General features: G+C 54.3%; 2 protein-coding genes across 2 annotated transcripts; both read left to right on the forward strand.

Moving 5' to 3' along the window:
- The first annotated feature begins 219 nt into the window (after positions 1-219).
- RNF114 (ring finger protein 114) lies at positions 220-6675 on the forward strand. Its single transcript, XM_065850121.2, has 6 exons — positions 220-382; positions 1071-1221; positions 2165-2271; positions 3544-3658; positions 4437-4544; positions 4742-6675. Exons 1-6 carry the CDS (start codon positions 258-260, stop codon positions 4805-4807), a joined length of 672 nt encoding a protein of 223 aa, XP_065706193.2. The 5' UTR covers positions 220-257; the 3' UTR covers positions 4808-6675.
- Positions 6676-11082: 4407 nt separating this feature from the next.
- Positions 11083-14707, forward strand: SNAI1 (snail family transcriptional repressor 1). The gene is made up of 3 exons (XM_065850234.2): positions 11083-11183; positions 11733-12236; positions 13524-14707. The coding sequence occupies exons 1-3, from the start codon at positions 11105-11107 to the stop codon at positions 13703-13705; spliced, it is 765 nt and encodes a 254-aa protein (XP_065706306.1). The 5' UTR covers positions 11083-11104; the 3' UTR covers positions 13706-14707.
- The last annotated feature ends 2134 nt before the right edge of the window (positions 14708-16841 follow it).

Consider the following 16841-nt stretch of genomic DNA (forward strand, 5'->3'; position numbering starts at 1 on the left):
CACGCCCCCGCGCGCGCCACGCCCATCTAATGTGGCCACGCCCCAGGGGCGGGGCAACTCCGGGCCGCACCCCCATAGCGGCACGCCCATCTAGCATGGCCTCGCCCTCGGGGGCGGGGTCTCAGCAACGAGGGCGGGGCAGCTCTGTGCCACGCCCCTGTCCTTCGCGCCCATCACAGCATGGCCACGCCCTCGGGGCGGGGTCTCGGGGCGGGGGCGGGGCCGCGCCGGCGCACGGTGTCCGCGCCGACGGGAAGATGGCGGTGGCCGGTGGCGGCTCGTCCCGCTCGCCGGAGCGGCGGCACGACCCGCTGTCCCGCTTCACCTGCCCCGTGTGCCTGGAGGTGTACGAGAGCCCGGTGCGCGTGCCCTGCGGACACGTGTGAGCGGCTGTTGGAGCGCGGTGCGGGGGCTGGGGCGACGGCGGCGGTCGGGGCCTCTCATCCTGGGGCGGGAGCGGGAACCGGGGCCGCGGTTCGGTTGCCCCCAGCCCTCGCCTTTCCGTCCCTCGGCGGTGGGGCCGGACTCGGGGGACTCCGCAGGCGGTTCCGCAGCAGCGTTGGGGGCGGCTGGGCCTCCGGGGGAAGGAAACAAACCCGGCAGCGATAAAACAGCGAACGCTCTTTCACTTTCAGTTGCTTTTTCTTCTGAAAGATACGGAAACTGGGGCGGTGCAGAGCACTGTCCGAAAGCTGATAACGCTGAGCGTGCAGAGCTGGAGTCCTGCTCGCCTATTCATGAACAAACGCTAACAGGCTGCTGTTTTATTAGACATAATTAATTGAGATTCAGTGATCACTTAGGGCAAGACATAAGGAAGGAATTGTTGGCCCTGAGGGTGGTGAGAGCCCGACCCAGGTACCCAGAGAGGTGGTGGCTGAACCATCCCTGGAGACATCCCAGGCCAGGCTGGACGGGGCTCTGAGCACCCTGAGCTGGTGAAGATGTCCCTGTCATGGCAGGGGTGGCACTGGGGGGCTTTGCAGGTCTCTTCCAACCCAGCCCATCCCACATCCACGCCGTGTGTCCAGGGGGGTGTCCTCACCGCCTGCTGTTTCTCTCCACCGCAGGTTCTGCACCCCGTGCCTGCAGGAGTGTCTGAAGCCGAAGAAGCCGGTGTGCGGCGTGTGCCGCAGCACGCTGTCCGCTGGCACCAGAGCTCTGGACCTGGAAAAGCAAATCGAAATGACAGAAACCACTTGCAACGGCTGCAATAAAAAAGTATGAAAGTATTTGGAAATTAAGCGTGTGAGGTGTGCCTGCTCGGTCGTGCTGCTTAGGGGGGAATGAAGTGCTTGCTCTGTAGCTTTCTGCAGAATCAGGACAAAACGTTTGTTCTGATACGTGCTCAAGGTATTTTACATAGACAGCACCCAAATGTTGACATTCTTGCCACATTTTTTTGTTGTTTCCTCTTCAGGAAGTGAATTTCAAATGAAAGATACTGCTTTTTAAATTACAGTAAGCGTTGCTTCTGAAGCTGCTGCTTTGAGCTTGTCTCTGTGGGAGGAACGTTGTCATGAAACAGTGGCTTGGGCTTTAGACAGCGATCTCTGGCTCCTAAACAGAAATGGACTTGCTTTGTTTGCAGTAGTTGTGAGTCAGAGTTGTCCTATATGGGCGGTGTATTCCGTAGACATCGTTTGTTCGTGTCCTGCGTGTTGAATACCTGTATGGAATCCTCCTCCGTGTAAAGCTGGCCTGCTTAGAGTTAATTAAGTGTATAAGAAAATATCTTAGCAGGTGGCAAAACCACAGGAAAAGGGTAATTAGACACACGAAGGTGAGGGTAACAGTTCAGCTAATTTCACTTTTTATTTCTGGTTATCATCTTCATTCTGTTTTTATTCCAACTAACAGAAAGCTGTAGTGCCTTGAGTTACAGATTTCCATATTATAAATTTGAATCTGGTAAACTGGCTTTATATGAAGCATTTTTTTACAGTGTAGGTTAAGAAGAGTGAGCTGTCCTGAGCAGCGTTGTGCTTGTAAGATGTTACAGGTTAACCAGTCTGTGATCTCTGAGCTTTCCGCCTCTCGCTGGAGCATTTGGGTTTTGCTGCTTTAACGCTCTGCAGAAAGCTGCTTTGTTTTACATGTGTGCAGATTCTGTATTGGAGTAACTGCAGATGCTTTAAATTGACCTTGCTGTGCGATTGTGCAGATGTTTCTCTCCAAGATGCGCAGCCACTCAGCCTCGTGTTCCAAGTACCAGAATTACATCATGGAAGGTGTGAAGGCTGTAACTAAAGAACCACTTTACAACACCAGGTAACTGGCTTTTCCCTCTAAATACTTGTCTTTTTTGTCACAAAAACAGGGCTGTTACAGTTATTCAATCTCAATTTTGACTCTTCTGAGAAGATTCATAGAATCAGTTAGGTTGGAAAAGACCCTCAAGATCATCGAGTCCATTTGTCTTAAAAGAATTGACTGTATTGTGGGGTTTCGTGCAAACTGTAGAATTTTGGAGTAAAAGCAGAGTTCACCTCTTTGCTCGGTTTGGTTATTAATTGTTCTAGTTAATAATATTGTTAAAAACTAAACCTTAATCCTGCATCTGACTGTGCACAGGCAAACTATGCTGCTTTCTGTGTAGTCCCTGCATGAGACACCTTAAAGATCGGGGTATTCAGTAAAAGCCGCTGTTTTTTTAATAAAACCTTTTTGCAGTGCCTGCTGTGCGTTGCAGTGCACGGCGTGGTACCTGGGCTTTGAAAACAAGAGAAAAATAGAAGGAAAAAACCAAACCCACCCAAAGGTGGTGAATGGCGTTTATGCCATTTGTGGAAGAGCCCTCATTCTGTGTAAACACGGGTGATTGTCCTGTTTTCGGCTGGACTAGAGTTAATTTGCTGCCTGGCACAGTGCTGTGTTTTGGGCTCAGCTTGAGAAGAACGTTGATAACGCGCTGATGTCGCGGTCGGTGCCAGGATGTGTTTGTGCGCGGTCAAGGACCGTGGGGAGCAGGCTGGGTGCACAGGGGCCCCTGGGGCACGGGCAGGACCGGCGGCCCAGCCTGGCCAAGGGGACGTTCCAACCTCGCCATGTGCTCAGTACATATTTTGGGGGAAGGAAGAAGAGGGGACGTTCAGAGCGATGGTGTTTGTCTTCCCAAATAACCATGAGCCTGGCTTTGCTGGGCCTGGCTGAACACCCGCCTGCCATGGGAAGCAGTGAATTAATTAATCCCTTGCTTTGCTTGCTTATTAAACTCTTGCTTACTTATTAAACAGTCTTTATCTCAGCCCACGGGTTTTCTCGCTGTTCTGATTCTCCCATCGCACTGGGGTGCGAGCATCTGTGGGCGCTCAGTTCTGCAGGGGTTAAACCATGACAACGATATTAAGAGTCCCTTAAGCTATTGTTGGGAATTAAAAAGCTGGTTCTCAAAATTAGCTTGTCTTAATTGCGTAGAATAAGACTATTGCTTTATTTGTATTCATAAGAGCTGGTGAGGCAACTTCTGAGTATTAAATTGTAAAGCTGTTACTTTTAACTTTCTTACAACGATAAATAACATCTCTCTTTCCTCCCAACCAGGAGCTTCCCCAATCGCTTCACCTTCCCCTGTCCGTATTGCAGCGAGAAAAACTTTGATCAAGAAGGACTCGTCGAGCACTGCAAAACATTGCACAGCATGGACGCGAAACAAGTGGTAATGAGTCTGGGTGCAGGAGTTGCAATGAAGTCTAGTCTTAAATCCCTTTGAAACAATGAATTAGAGACTTGAAGTTAAGTACGTATTTATAATTACTGCTGTTAAAGTCGAACGTGGGTGTGCTGTTCATGCATTGAACTTTTACATGATGTTGGGTTTTGATGCGCTCTCCGGAGGTGACCGGTGTCTGTTCCTATTGCAGCGTGGTCACATCCTCGGCTTTCAAAGTTAATTAAACACAGGAACAATCATAAAATCAGGTTTAGAAAAGAAGTCGGGCACTTAATTTCCCCTCTGCTGTTTTCAGCAAGAAGATATTATAAACCATTGGGAAAAATGCTTGCAAAAAATAGCATATCATTCTAGTAACCCTTACCTGCTGATATTCCTTCTTGTATAAAGGGAATTGCAAAACCCGGATCTGAATTTGAACCTTGCCTTTTTCTGGAAAGTGATTTGAATTCCAAATTATTTAGGAAAAGACTGAAATCTTGTAAAGCAAAGAGCTGCAGCCAGTTCTGACTCAGAATACACAGAGAACAGTAAACTATTGCAGTTCAGAGGTCTAAGACTTCAATTAAAATAATTTGGGGTTCTCTGAGGCTTTTGTATCAAATGTCCCAGCAAACTAATTGGCATCACTTTGCATATAGAATCATGAATACAGAATAACCTCCAACCTGAGTCTTCCATGCTGTCTGTCCTGCCCTTCCTGTAAATGTCACCGCACTTCACCACTGAGGCTTAATTGGCTTCTTTTTAATTATTCTCGAAGGTTTGCCCAATTTGTGCCTCGATGCCGTGGGGAGATCCAAATTACAGGAGCGCTAACTTCATGGAGCACCTTCAAAGACGGCATCGCTTTTCCTATGACACTTTTGTGGTATGTGTTTCCTTCCCTTGGAGTACAGCCCGATGATGTTGAACCAGCTTTTTCACGTAGCCGCTGCTGGGAAATCCCGTTGGTGTAGGTGGTATTGTGAGAGACACTGGATTATTGGCAAGTCGGTGCTGTAATCTGGTGTCGTATGAACCGATGGGCTGTCGCAGTAAAGGGGTTTGTGTGCCCTCTGTTCGCAGGATTACGACGCCGACGAAGACGACATGATGGCGCAGGTTTTGATGCGTTCTTTGCGGGATAAATGAACCGACTGGAAGGTTAACTGGAAAACCAAGCTTCCGCCAGGGGAGCGCTCGGCATCCTCGCCCTTCTCCCTGCGCACCCAGGATGAACTCAGGCATCCATGAACATGGAAGACTTTTGAATCCCCACCTCGGTTTGAAACCCTGGTTTGATATTTCAGTTCCACTCAGTCCCTCGTTAACATGGTCTGTGCTGTTCGACCCCGTCACACACAGCTTAGTTATAGGTCAACACCTATAGGAGGAGAAAAATCCGGCTTCCTTTACCTGTGCCTATTTCCTGCTTTCTTTTGGAGTTGTGTTCATTCAACTGTCTGAAGACAAATCCATTCCAAGTAGAATGGCCTGAACTAGTTAATGATCTCTTCCCAATCTTATTTACATATCTTAAATGATAGTATGAGAGGTGTATTTGTAGGCATTTTCCTTTAGTGAGACCTCTAGGTGCTAACTGTCAGTGTCAGACCTGCTCTCATTTAAATCAGTGCCCTATGATGCCTGTGATTTCGTCATGTTCCCCGTGTTTAAATTGCTATACCCAGACTCTCGCCTATATGGAAAACACGTCTTCACTATTAGTCCTCAAACTACGAACTTTCTTAGCAAATCCTTGCACCTGTGGAAGCAACTAGTTCACAATATTTTAGTTCTATGCATGATTATTATTTTCTTCCATACTCTGGCCATAATTTATAGCCTGGAAAATTAATGTTGGGCTTAGTTAAAATGCATCCTTTTTTAAACTATCTTAGCAAATATTAATCATATTTGCTGGCTTTATGATTAAATTGGTGGTTTCAAAACTAGTTTTCTAGTGGTTTTAAGCCTTATGCTGATAGAGGAAATCAGAAGGGTTTTTTCAATACCTCTGCTTTTTATTTAAACTAAAATTTTCGTATATATTCCTAGTTTTTCCATCTCTCAAGGCAAGGTGGTAGCAAAACTTACCAATAGTTCATAGCCCTTGCAAGCACTGCCTCTGCATTACCGATTTTAACAGGTATTTTGAATCTCTGTTCTGTTTCAACGTTACCGAAGTAGCTGAAGCTGTTCTTGCACCGTTTTCCATACAATACGTGCAGTACGCAGGTACAGCTTTCCAAGAGAAGTACAGTATAACCCAGGAAGCAGGATGACAGTTCCACCACTTGGTAAATGACAACTCTATTCAAGTCTACACTTTCACTAGAGAGATTCCTTTTTAGTTGAAGGTTTTAATTAACTGCATCGTTGAGATGCTGAGATCTAATGATCTAAGACGCCTGACCAGAACTTGTAAATCACAGTAGTGTTGAGATGTCTAATTTAAGCATGTTTAGTCGGAGCAGTGGACCTGCACCACCACGGAATTGAGTACTAATTAATTTATTTGACCGGTAAACTTTAAAAGATCATTGCACTCTGCAGAGCGCAGCATCGCCTTACCCTTAAAACAACGAGATGCACCCCGGCTAACACTTCTCCACTAAACCTCGTGCCTAGCCAGACTCCGACCCGTTCGCACTGATCTTGGTTGTAGCGCGTTTCCCCAGTCCGTGTCTGCGTGGGACCGGCCGCCCGGTCTCGGTCTCGGTCTCGTGGTGCTGCGGGAGAAGTGCTGTGCTTGGGGTTGGTTATTTGGAACGCTGGGTCTGCACAGGGATTACAACGCATTAGGGATTGGGTGGGGATTTCTGGGTTCTGGCTAGAGCGCAGTTTGGTGATGCCCATTGACCGGAATCTAGATTTCTGCTACTATTTTAAGTGCACTTCCATGCGATTCTGATAAAATATTTAAGGAGCAGCTAGAAGCTTCCAAGCAATTACTTTGTCGTGTTTTTGACTTTCAAAGACAGGTTCCAAATAAAGATAATTTAATTTATAAAATCCTATCCTTGTGTCAACTCCTGTAATTCCTTCCTCGCGGTCCATACGTTTCATTTCAGCGCCTCCCCGAAACCGCTTGGTGCCGGCTGTGTAACGCTGCAGGGAGCACAGCAGACATCGAGAAATGTGGAGACTTCGGCTTTTGACTGCCAATAAATATGTGATGCTGATTACTTGCAACTGTATTTATGTTCTTTCAAACAGTGGACCACGCAGGTTACGAAAAACAGCGCAGATGGAGTTTTTGATGTGTCCGGAATAGCACAGGTACGGTCTTGTATGTGATGCTCCTACAAGAAACAACCCCCCAGGAGCTCCTTGTTGAATGGGGAAGTGTGGCTGTCCCGCAGGGCTTCTCTTGTGAAATCTTTGCAGCTCCCATAGCTTTAACTCCTCTGGCTGTGGAGTTTGCCGTGTTTACATCCGTGGTTTCGGTAGCTCCACGTGGGGAGGTGTCTGGCTTGCAGCAGCGGCCGCTCAGAAGCTGCTCATGCCAATTGTACCCGAGTGTTGGTGCTGCTTGCTCCTGGGCTGCACGGCTGGGGGTCGATTTGCATCGGTTTATTCCTTGGGAGTTATTTCACAGAAGGTACAGGCCAAAAATATTGACTGGAAAATGCACACCAGTTCTACTTGAACTTTGATGGCACCGATGTGTGAGTAAGGAGCGGTGTCCTGGCACCTGCTGGCTGGGTGGCAGCAGATTCACGGCACCCCTCTCCCTCACCAGTGTGTAAGGAGCGATGTCCTGGCACCTGCTGGCTGGGTGGCAGCGGACGCACAGCACCCCTCTCCCTCCCTGCTGTGATGAGCACCCGTGGAACCGCTCGTGGAACCGCTCATGGAACCGCTCGGAGGCTCCCAGCCAGCGGCTCCCCCTTCCTCCCGCTGCTGACGGGCTTGGTGTCTGTGCTGCTGTCTCAACGTAACAAAGGTTTACACACGCTGTGGTGTCTCACTGATATTTGCTGGCTGATTTAAAAAGACGTTAAGTTGAGAGGCGCATGTGTTCTGTGTGCAACCTTCATTGTGTGCAGAAACTCCCTTATTATAGAACGAACTGGTTTGGGCTTCCTAGGAGTATCAGGGCAGGGAGCGGAAGTGCTCTGCCAGACCTGCTCTCGCCTCATCAGCAGCTGATCCTGTAGCCACTGCAAATCCCATGCGCCCATTGTTGGTGATAATGCAATCGGGCCACCTTGAACTCGCGAAATTCCCGGCGTCTGGCACAGGGAGTGAGCGGTAGGAGGATGATTAGCACAGAGACGGAACGGGAGGACACAGGCAAGCTCACTTTTTTAAATGAATCTGTCTCCAGTCAAAGACTGGCCTTAATAGCTCTGACAAATTGTTGTCAGCATTAATTGCCTGACACAAAGACATCCATTGATCGCTTCATCTGGAATTACAGCAATAAATCCCCCTGGTCTCCTTACAGTGGGGGGATGAGATCTTGTAAAGGATCCCATCTATAATAAAGCATTCATGGTATATTCTGGGTCCTTGTGTCACCTGGTTGACAAAGGCACAGCAAGTTAGCTCTGACACTGATGGTCGCTGCTGAGACCAGCGTAAAAGGATTAACTTCTCATGCAATCCTAAGGCTATGTTAAGTCCCAGAAAAGCAAATGAGGGATGTGCTCAAAGCCCTAAAGCTTTTCTTTGGTTAAATATACTAAAAATGACAACAGGGCATTTGCCTGTTCTGGGAGTGGGGTTTTGTTTTTTTTCCTAATGCAGAGCTTCACGCCACAGTTGCACTGTCTGTGCTTCATTCTTCAAAAGCAACACATTTTTACCGGGTAAAGTAAATTATTCTCCAGGTGACACAAACAAGGACTGTTGAAACCACTATGCAAATTTCCTTTTCCTTCCCCAGAACTCCAGCAGACGCTCAGTGCTCAGCAAAAATCAGTGTCATCGCTACAGACTCGTGTCTGTCTTCTAGTTCTCGCATCTATTCTGTCTTTACCTAGTACTCGGACACTGGGCTTTAAAAAACCAATACAGCGGGTGTTCTCGGAGCTGTTTTAGTACCTGCACACAATGGGGTTCCCTTCCATAAGCGGAGCGCGGGAGGACAGCCCCGTGCGGCTGCGGCAGCGCCCGGCGCCGTGTGCGACAGCAGAGGGAGGTCTTGCTGCTCGCAGGGAGCGGGGCCCGCTCCTCCCGCCCGGCGCTGTCCCGTCCTCCTCCGCCAGGCTCAGGGGCTGCCGTGCGCTCCATGCAGCTTCTCGGATCTTGCACTGAGGGCGCACAGCTCATCCTCGCACCTCACGGCCAGAACTCCCCTTTGCCCCCCGGCACTCAGCCTCGGCGGCGGGAGGTGCGCTCTGCAGCAGCCTGTTGGAGAGGCTTCGTGTAGCCATGGGGCAAAGAAGGTAGAAAGAAGAATTTGCACCAGACTTGCCACTCTGGAGGTGCTTAGTGTGTGCATACAAGCTCCCAGGGCCGGCCCGTGAGGGTCTGGGACCGGAGCTGTGCCAGGGGCTGATGGCAGGGCTGCGCAGACCACCCTGAGGCTCTGGTGCAGGATGGAACGGCTGAGAAACTGCTGCCGTTTCCAGCCTGTGCATCATTGCAGAGCTTCCCCTCCTCTCTGCTCTCCTGCTCGCTGTCCCGTCGCTTGGTGGCTCACAGGCAGCTCGGGTCACTCCCTCCCTTGATCTCGATTTTTCCTCCAGCACATGCGAGTTTTTTCCACGCGCAGTGGTTGGAACAGATCTGAACATTTCAGAACGAACAGAGGAGCAGGCTTTGCTTCGTGAAAGAAAACCACCTACTTGGGTTCCTCATGCAAGTGTCCCCAGTGTAACCACATCCGCGGCAGGTGGAGGAGCGTGGCGGGGGGGCACTGGTGAGGTGCCGGGGGAGGCACCTGCTCTAGGGCCCGGGCTGCCGCCCTGCATCGCGTGGTGCTGTGCTGGGCCCCGCAAGAAATGGAGCAGACCTGGCCTCTGTGATTTGCACCCCCCAAAGGCATTTGGGGGCACATTTTCCCTTGAACTTCAGGCTGATCCAGGGGAGTTGTGCAGAGAAACACCTGCTGAAAGCCACAGGCGATTCTGCAGCAAAGGAGGGATGGATCCAGCTCCAGAGCACGTGGCTGCAGGGAAAGAGTTTGCAAACACGTCTCATCTCTGCAGGACTGTGCGCAGCTGGCAGGACAAGCTCTCCAAGCTGTTCCTGCTCTGAGGACAGGCTGGCAGTGAGCTCAGCCCCTGCACTGCAGCTGCGACAGTGGAAAGATTTGCTCCCCACTTCTGCATTTCGTGCGGGTTGTGGCTAAACAGTAACGTGTGGTCAGCGGGGGTGGCAGAGCTGCATGTGGCGGCCGAGTCACGAGTGGCCTGGCACCACGGGCCCTTTGCTGAGTGTCAGGGCCGGGTGCTGGTCCCAGCAGGTCCCATTCCTCGTCTCACTGCCGCCCACCCCCAGCAGCTGTCCAGGCCCGGAGCAGAGCACGGCTCCCGCAGCAGGTGGCTGGACCAGTGCCCTGGGCCCTTCCAGCGGGGAAGTCCCCTCGTGAGCTGTTGGGACGGAGCGAGCTGGAAGCCCAGGCTGGGTTTTTAACTGCCAGGCCAGGGCTTCCACCCCAGCTCGGCCCAGCACCCGCTAGTGAGGCCTGGGCACCTTCCTGTGGGCAAGTGACCTCCGGGATGGCAGGATGGAAGAAAAACAGAGGGCAGCTGGTTTGGGGAGGCTGCACTGCCTGGAACCTGCTGAGCAGAAGGGAGAAACATGTCTGGACAGGTGCTCCTGACCCTTTCCTGGGGGAGGGAGTCGGCAAGGGCTGTGCTGGATCCATCCTGCTCCTCCACAAGTTAATGCCTCTTCTCAGAGGATTAATAACCTGCGGCAAAGCGTGCTCCCCGTGCCGGGCTGCGTCCCAGCAGTGCTCCGGAGCAGCGGGACACGGCAAAGGCTTGTCCTGATCTGCACCGCAGTCCCCAGCACGGACACCCACGCGTGGGGGGCCCGGGGATCACTCGCTGGGCACGGCGCCTTGCTGCAGGGGTCCCCGGCTCGGGCACAGCGCCCGTGGGTCTGTCGCACGGCTCCTTGCCTGGAGCACCGGCCGGTCCCCGCGGGGAGCGCGACACAGGGACGGACTCGGGAGAGAAGCCAGAAACGGCTCATTCATCGTCACCGTCACCAGCAGCAGCACCAGCGGAGTTTTCCACGCCGGACACCCGGGCGCGCACCGCAGGCGCCGAGCCCCACGGCTCGGCCCGGCCCCCGGCGGCCGCGGGGCCGACACCTGCCGGGCGCCCGCCCCGCCCGGCCCATTGGCTCCGGGCCCCGGGGGCGGCCCTGCACCGCCCTCCCGCCCCCGCCCCGCCCCCCGGGCCCCGGGCCCATATCAGCGGGCTCGGCGGCGCGGCGGCTCCGCAGCGGGCGGCGGCGGCGGCGGCGGCGGGGCAGCACCGCACCATGCCGCGCTCCTTCCTGGTGAAGAAGCACTTCTCGGCCAGCAAGAAGCCCAACTACAGCGAGCTGGAGAGCCAGGCCGGTGCGTGGACGGGGCGCGGCGGGACGGGCATCCCCGCGCACGTGGGGCGCTCTGTGGGGTGGTGCGGGGGCTCCGGTGCGGGATCGCGGGTGGGTGGCTGAGGGACTTCTTGCAAGAGTGTTATTTTTAGTTTTCTGCATCTCGAGTGGGACGGGGCGCGGGATCTCTCCTGCCCTGGGGTGTGGAGCTGCCCCCTTGTACCCCCGTGGGATGCGCACGGGTGTGCGCGGAGCTCCCTGTGATGGGGGTGGGCAGGGGTGCGTGATCCCCTTTGCTTCATCCTTCGCAGCAGGGCGGGTAGGGGCTCTGAGCCCCCGTGGGGTGAGGTGTCCTTTACCCTGCGATGAGCTGGGGCTCTGAGCGGCCGTGGGGCGGGCTGGGGTCCCTTTGCCCCTCCGGCTCTGGGGTGGGGAGTGGGGCACTATGGGATGGCCTGGGATCGGGTCCTATTGCCCTTGAGTGCAGAACACCCAGGGCTGGGTTGGGGTCCCCTTGCTCCCATTCCCACGGGAGCATTGGGCCCCCGCTGAGCAGTGCTTCCTCCCGCAGTGCTGGCCGCCCCGCTGTTGTATGAGACGTGCCCGCTGCCCGTCATCCCCCCGCCTGAGGTGCTCGGCCCTGGCGCCTACTACCCGCCGCTGGTGTGGGACGCGGGGCTGCTCTCCAGCCTCTTCCCGGGCGGCCCAGGCAGCGAGGCAGCGGGTGGCGCGTCCCCTGCCCTGGACCTGACTGCGCTCTCCAGCGAGGAGGACGAAGGCAAGAGCTCGGGGCCCCCCAGCCCGGCTTCAGCCCCCGCTGCCGCCGAGCGCTTCCGCTGCGCCCAGTGTGCCAAGGCTTACTCCACCTTCGCCGGGCTCTCCAAGCACAAGCAATTGCACTGCGACGCCCAGGCCAGGAAATCCTTCAGCTGCAAGTACTGCGAGAAGGAGTATGTGAGCCTGGGGGCTCTCAAGATGCATATCCGGAGCCACACGCTGCCCTGCGTCTGCAAGATGTGCGGAAAGGCCTTCTCTCGGCCCTGGCTGCTGCAGGGCCACATCCGGACGCACACCGGTAATGTCGGCTCTTGCCCCTCTCCCTCCCTCCCTTATCGCTTCCCGCTTCCCAGCTCTGTGGCCCCCAGCGAATCGGTGGGCCAGGTGTTATCTGGGAAGATAAGGGCTTCCCAAACCCCCTTGGCACATCTCTCTGAAATGTCCTTTAAATATCCTCTTGGCTGGAACTGAGCGCGGGGTCAAGGCTCCGCTCGTAAATCTGTGCGGCTGCTCTTAGTGCCGTGCCTGCCCACGAGCCAGCTCATCGACCACGGTGTGACGGTGCACGCTTTGGCTCAATTGCATGAATTGGAGCTGTGAGACTGCTGGAGCGCTCGCTCCCTGTGCGCTGTCGTGCCTGAATCATCCCTCCCTGCCTGCACCAAACGCTCCCAGCTGGGCTCCAGAGCCCGGGCAGCGCTCCAGACCAGCTGCCCACCACCGTGGCCTCCGAGCAGCCACCCCGCTCAGCAGCGGTGAGCTGGGCTCAAAGCACGCCCGCTGCCGAGATGCACCGCGGCCAGGCCCAGCAGAGCCGGCGGGCAGGTGCGGGGGCACAGGGCCGGCCACCCCTGCACCTGTTGGCGCGGGTCAGGGTGCCGCAGCTGCAGCCCACCCCGCTGCCGCGGCCGCCCGTACAATGCATCTCCCGAGCATCCTTTGTGGGGCGGTGGGGATAGTGTAATTGTTACTTGGCACTGATTTCACACCCTCTTAACGTGCTAAAGATGGTGGCTGAAGGAAGCCGGGAAGACTTAATTGTGCTTTCCAAATTGAGCATACACATTTGTTTCCTCCAAAAGAGTCTTTCTGGGAGGAATTCGCCCTGGCCAGGCTTTTCAATGCGAGCAGGGTGGGAGAAGGGGGAGCGTGGGGTTCGGCAGAGGAAATAGCTATACTCACCCTGGAGCTGGCGCCTTTCAGCCGCTGCCTGCTATGATATAATTAACACGTAGTGCTTGGCTTTCCTGCCGCTCTGCAAACAGTTCACTTGGCTCCAGGCGGGAGACGAATATCATCTCTTCGTTTGTATGTGCGACTGCCTTGCTGCTTGCGGATGTTTCCAGCATTAATTTTCCGTGGTTCGTAGGAGAGGTTTTTCTGGGAGTAGGAAATTCCCAAGTCCCTGGCTTTCCCCGAAGGGGATGCTGTACATACCTCACCCGGCCTTTCCTCTGAACAATAACAGCCAGCACTTCTTTTCACTGTGCTTTTCACAAACTTTGCCTAATGAATGGCTCCTTCTTTGATATTCCCCATGTGTTGATGCACTGGTTAATTGGGAGCGTTTCTCTTTGTCCCATAGGTGAAAAGCCCTTTTCCTGTACACACTGCAACCGGGCCTTTGCTGACCGCTCTAATCTTCGAGCCCACCTGCAGACCCATTCAGATGTAAAGAAGTACCAATGCAAAACCTGCTCCCGGACTTTCTCCCGAATGTCCCTGCTCCACAAGCACCAAGAGACGGGATGCTCTGGCTCTCGCTGAGGACTCCGCTCCCCCAGGCCTCTCACCACGCAAATACCTATATCATAAATAGTTTCTATAGGAGTTAGTTTCCTGCGCCGCCATCGCAGTGTGCACCGGGCTGGACGCGCCTGCTCCAGCCCTTGAGACCCTCACACTCCTCACCCGGTGCCTCCTGTGCAATGCCTGATCCTTCCCCCGTCCCGGCGCCTGAGGGTGCAGGATTGGACTTTGGTGCAAAGCGAGTGCAAGCAAGCCGGGGGGTGCAGCCCCGAGCCTGCCCGGCTGCTGCCGCAGCCCCCCAGCAGGTGCCCCCGCTTGCAGGGCACTCAGCACCTTGCAGGGTTGGACCTGCACCCTGGCCCCGCTGCCCGTATCAAACATTGCGACCATGTAGCTTTGGGGAGGGGGGTTGAGGGGTTTTTATGTTTATTTTTTTTTTACCATAACCACTTGGTAACTTTTAAGAACCAATATTTTTTTAATGAAGGACAAAATGTTAGCCCCCGCCCTGAGTGTATATATGCTGCCTGTAGAAGGTGTAACTATGCAATAATACAGTATCCCAGTAGTTGTGAAGCAGCTGCTTCTCCCCAGCACAATGACAATTTGCAATGCCTGCGAGATTAACAGTGTCCATAAAAGGCATGGGTAGCCATTTCAAACGCCAACCCTGTTTACAGAGCAGCTATGCACTCAAGCACCTGTTAATATGACTCTTAACAACTGCTTTTCAAGAGGACTGTGACTAATAGCAGGCACTTGTCAGCCGATACAATGGTGGCCTGTCCCGGGCTGCCCATCGACAGGTGTGTGCCAAAAGCCCTATTTATGGGTATTGACAGGTGCCTCCTGAATGCATCTTTCTTTGGACATTGTTTTCATGGAATCATTACAAAGAGGATGTTTACATTTCAAAGGTACACTGGTATTTATATTTTTGTGCCACAATTTTGTACTGATGAAACTTTTTATATAATTATATACAGTTTATTGATATTCAATAAAATGGTTAATTTATAATAGGGTTTTGTGGGGGCTTGGGGTGAAAATGCAGCAGTGGGTGGGGAGTGGTGCAGGGACAGGGGTGCTGAACTTGGTTCCCCTGCTCCTGCGCTCCTGCTCTGGCTGCAGGTGAAGGGCAAGCGGCATTGCAGGAGGGGTCTGCAGGGCAGTTGTCTCTGTGGGAAGGAAAAGGCAGGCTGAGCCAGTTCCTGACGGAGGGCTGGGGAAGGGGCAGCTGTGCGCGATGCAGCTGGGGTCAGGCTGCTGGGGTGCGGGGGATCTCCCTGGCTCTGCGCAGGAAGGCGCGAGGTCTTGTCCTGTCCCTCCCAGCCTGCCCGGGTGGGTGCTGCCTTCCCCCTGGAGCACCCGTCACCCCGTGTCCCTGAGCACTCCCTGGGGAGCAGGTGGGTGCTGCAGCATGGGGGCTGCCTCTGGCTTTTGGCAAGCTCCAGAGCCTCCCCGGGGCTGGCTAAAGCAGCCGGCACCTCTTTTTGTTGAGCCTCTGGGTGGGTGACCCGCTGTGGGTGGTGTGGCAGTGGAGGTGACACATTCTGTTGTCACCGCAGAGCCGTTCAGCAAGCACAGGTGCAGTTGTCCCCTGCATGCCGCAGTCGGGAGAGCACAGAGGGACAGGTACTCGGGGATGCCAGGTACTTGCTGCTAGGATTTCCATAATGAAACTGTCCCAGTGCCCCAAGCAACCTGCCTTGCACCTTCCCAGCTACGTCTGCATTTGGGGTGCTCCAGGGGCAGTGCCGCTGGTCTTGTCACCTGCCTCCCAGGGGCTGGGATTTTGTCCTTCTCCCACATTCCCTTGGTTCCATCTCTGGGACGTTGCTTTTAACCGGGGAAGAAAAGTGCAGCTCCCAGCACTCATGCACCCCCAGCTTGCTGGGTCTGGCTCCCGGGGGCTGTAACGGAGCGGGAAGATGTGTGTGGTTGTAAAAGTGAGCAGAGCTGCTGCTCGGCCCTTCTTTAATTAAGAGCTCACCCGGTATAAACTGCCTTTCCCAGCCGAGCTGGACTCATTACTTGATTATTAAGCAGGGCAGGAAGTTTTGGGGTTTCTCTCGTGTGTGCTTTTTTCTTCCTTTTCCCAACAGGAAGCGGGGGAGGGGCAGTAATGACTTTCAGCTTTCCATCCATAAAATCCTTGGAGCCGCAAAAGCAGCTAAATAGTTAAAAAAAAGAGCAATTTTGAGAACAGACCACCTGCAGGAGCCGGGAAGGAGGGTCGCGGAGCGGGTAAGCGGGGAGCAGGAGCGGCTGAGCGGTGCTTGCTGGGGGGCGGCACAGGCTGTCCCCCCAGCCTGGTTGACGCTGCCTTTGCGGCTCTGACATGCAGGAGCCCTGGGTTGCTGCTCCGTTTAGGGCCTTGCAGCGTGCATCAAACTGCACCTTACGGGCTGTGCTTTACCCCATCCATGCCTGTCACGGCTGCCACCTACCTGGATGGGGACCTGTTACCGCATCATCCAGGCTGGTGCTTCATCCCTGCGCTGGCACCCACCGGGGAACGCTGCCAGCTCGCTTTCAATGGCCTTTGACTAACACTGGTTAGGCAGGCGATGAGAGCTGTGAGAAACCTCCTCCTCAGTAATCTTTCCTGCTCTCCCTTGTGCTCCTGGCTTTGTGCAGGGCCTGGCTGGGACGCAAGGCTTTTAGAGAGAAGGTGTAAACCGGGTGCAGGACAGCCTAGGCTCCGACCCACAAATCCCGCTGGCATTCAAACACAAATGCAGCCTTGAAACACTGGGGAAAAAAAGAAATGCTGCCTGTTCTGAATCACAAAAGAGCAGCCCATGGCACTTGGGCTGCTGCTGCATCTGCTGCCTGCCCGAGCACCCTGCACCCCGGGACCCACGGGGACCCACGGCCGCTCCGTGCTGTCCCGCAGCTCGGGGTGGTGCCCAGCCCTGCACCAGCTGCTGCCCCGCCACAGGTGATGGATGTGGCCCAGATCCCTCCTCTTCTGACTGGCTGCTCATTTTCCTTTCTCCAGCGAGGGCGGTTGGGTGAGCAGAGGGCTGGGGCCCACGGCGAGGACGCCTTCGTGTCCAGCCAGAACGCGCTGCAGACGTGGGCCACCCCCTCTGTCCTTTCTCCACCCTCACACACCTTTGGGGCTCTGTGGCAGAGAATCGCACCTGGA

Source organism: Patagioenas fasciata, chromosome 16 (genome assembly GCF_037038585.1).
Source record: "Patagioenas fasciata isolate bPatFas1 chromosome 16, bPatFas1.hap1, whole genome shotgun sequence".
NCBI lineage: Eukaryota > Metazoa > Chordata > Aves > Columbiformes > Columbidae > Patagioenas > Patagioenas fasciata.

Excerpts from the sequence above, each read along its gene's own strand:
- RNF114 (XM_065850121.2), top strand. The coding sequence starts at position 258 with ATGGCGGTGGCCGGTGGCGGCTCGTCCCGCTCGCCGGAGCGGCGGCAC. Across the intron at positions 3,659-4,436 it reads GCATGGACGCGAAACAAGTG|GTTTGCCCAATTTGTGCCTC; the intron begins GTAATGAGTCTG and ends TTATTCTCGAAG. Across the intron at positions 4,545-4,741 it reads TTTCCTATGACACTTTTGTG|GATTACGACGCCGACGAAGA; the intron begins GTATGTGTTTCC and ends CTCTGTTCGCAG.
- SNAI1 (XM_065850234.2), top strand. The coding sequence starts at position 11,105 with ATGCCGCGCTCCTTCCTGGTGAAGAAGCACTTCTCGGCCAGCAAGAAG. Across the intron at positions 11,184-11,732 it reads CGAGCTGGAGAGCCAGGCCG|TGCTGGCCGCCCCGCTGTTG; the intron begins GTGCGTGGACGG and ends TTCCTCCCGCAG. Across the intron at positions 12,237-13,523 it reads CCACATCCGGACGCACACCG|GTGAAAAGCCCTTTTCCTGT; the intron begins GTAATGTCGGCT and ends TTTGTCCCATAG.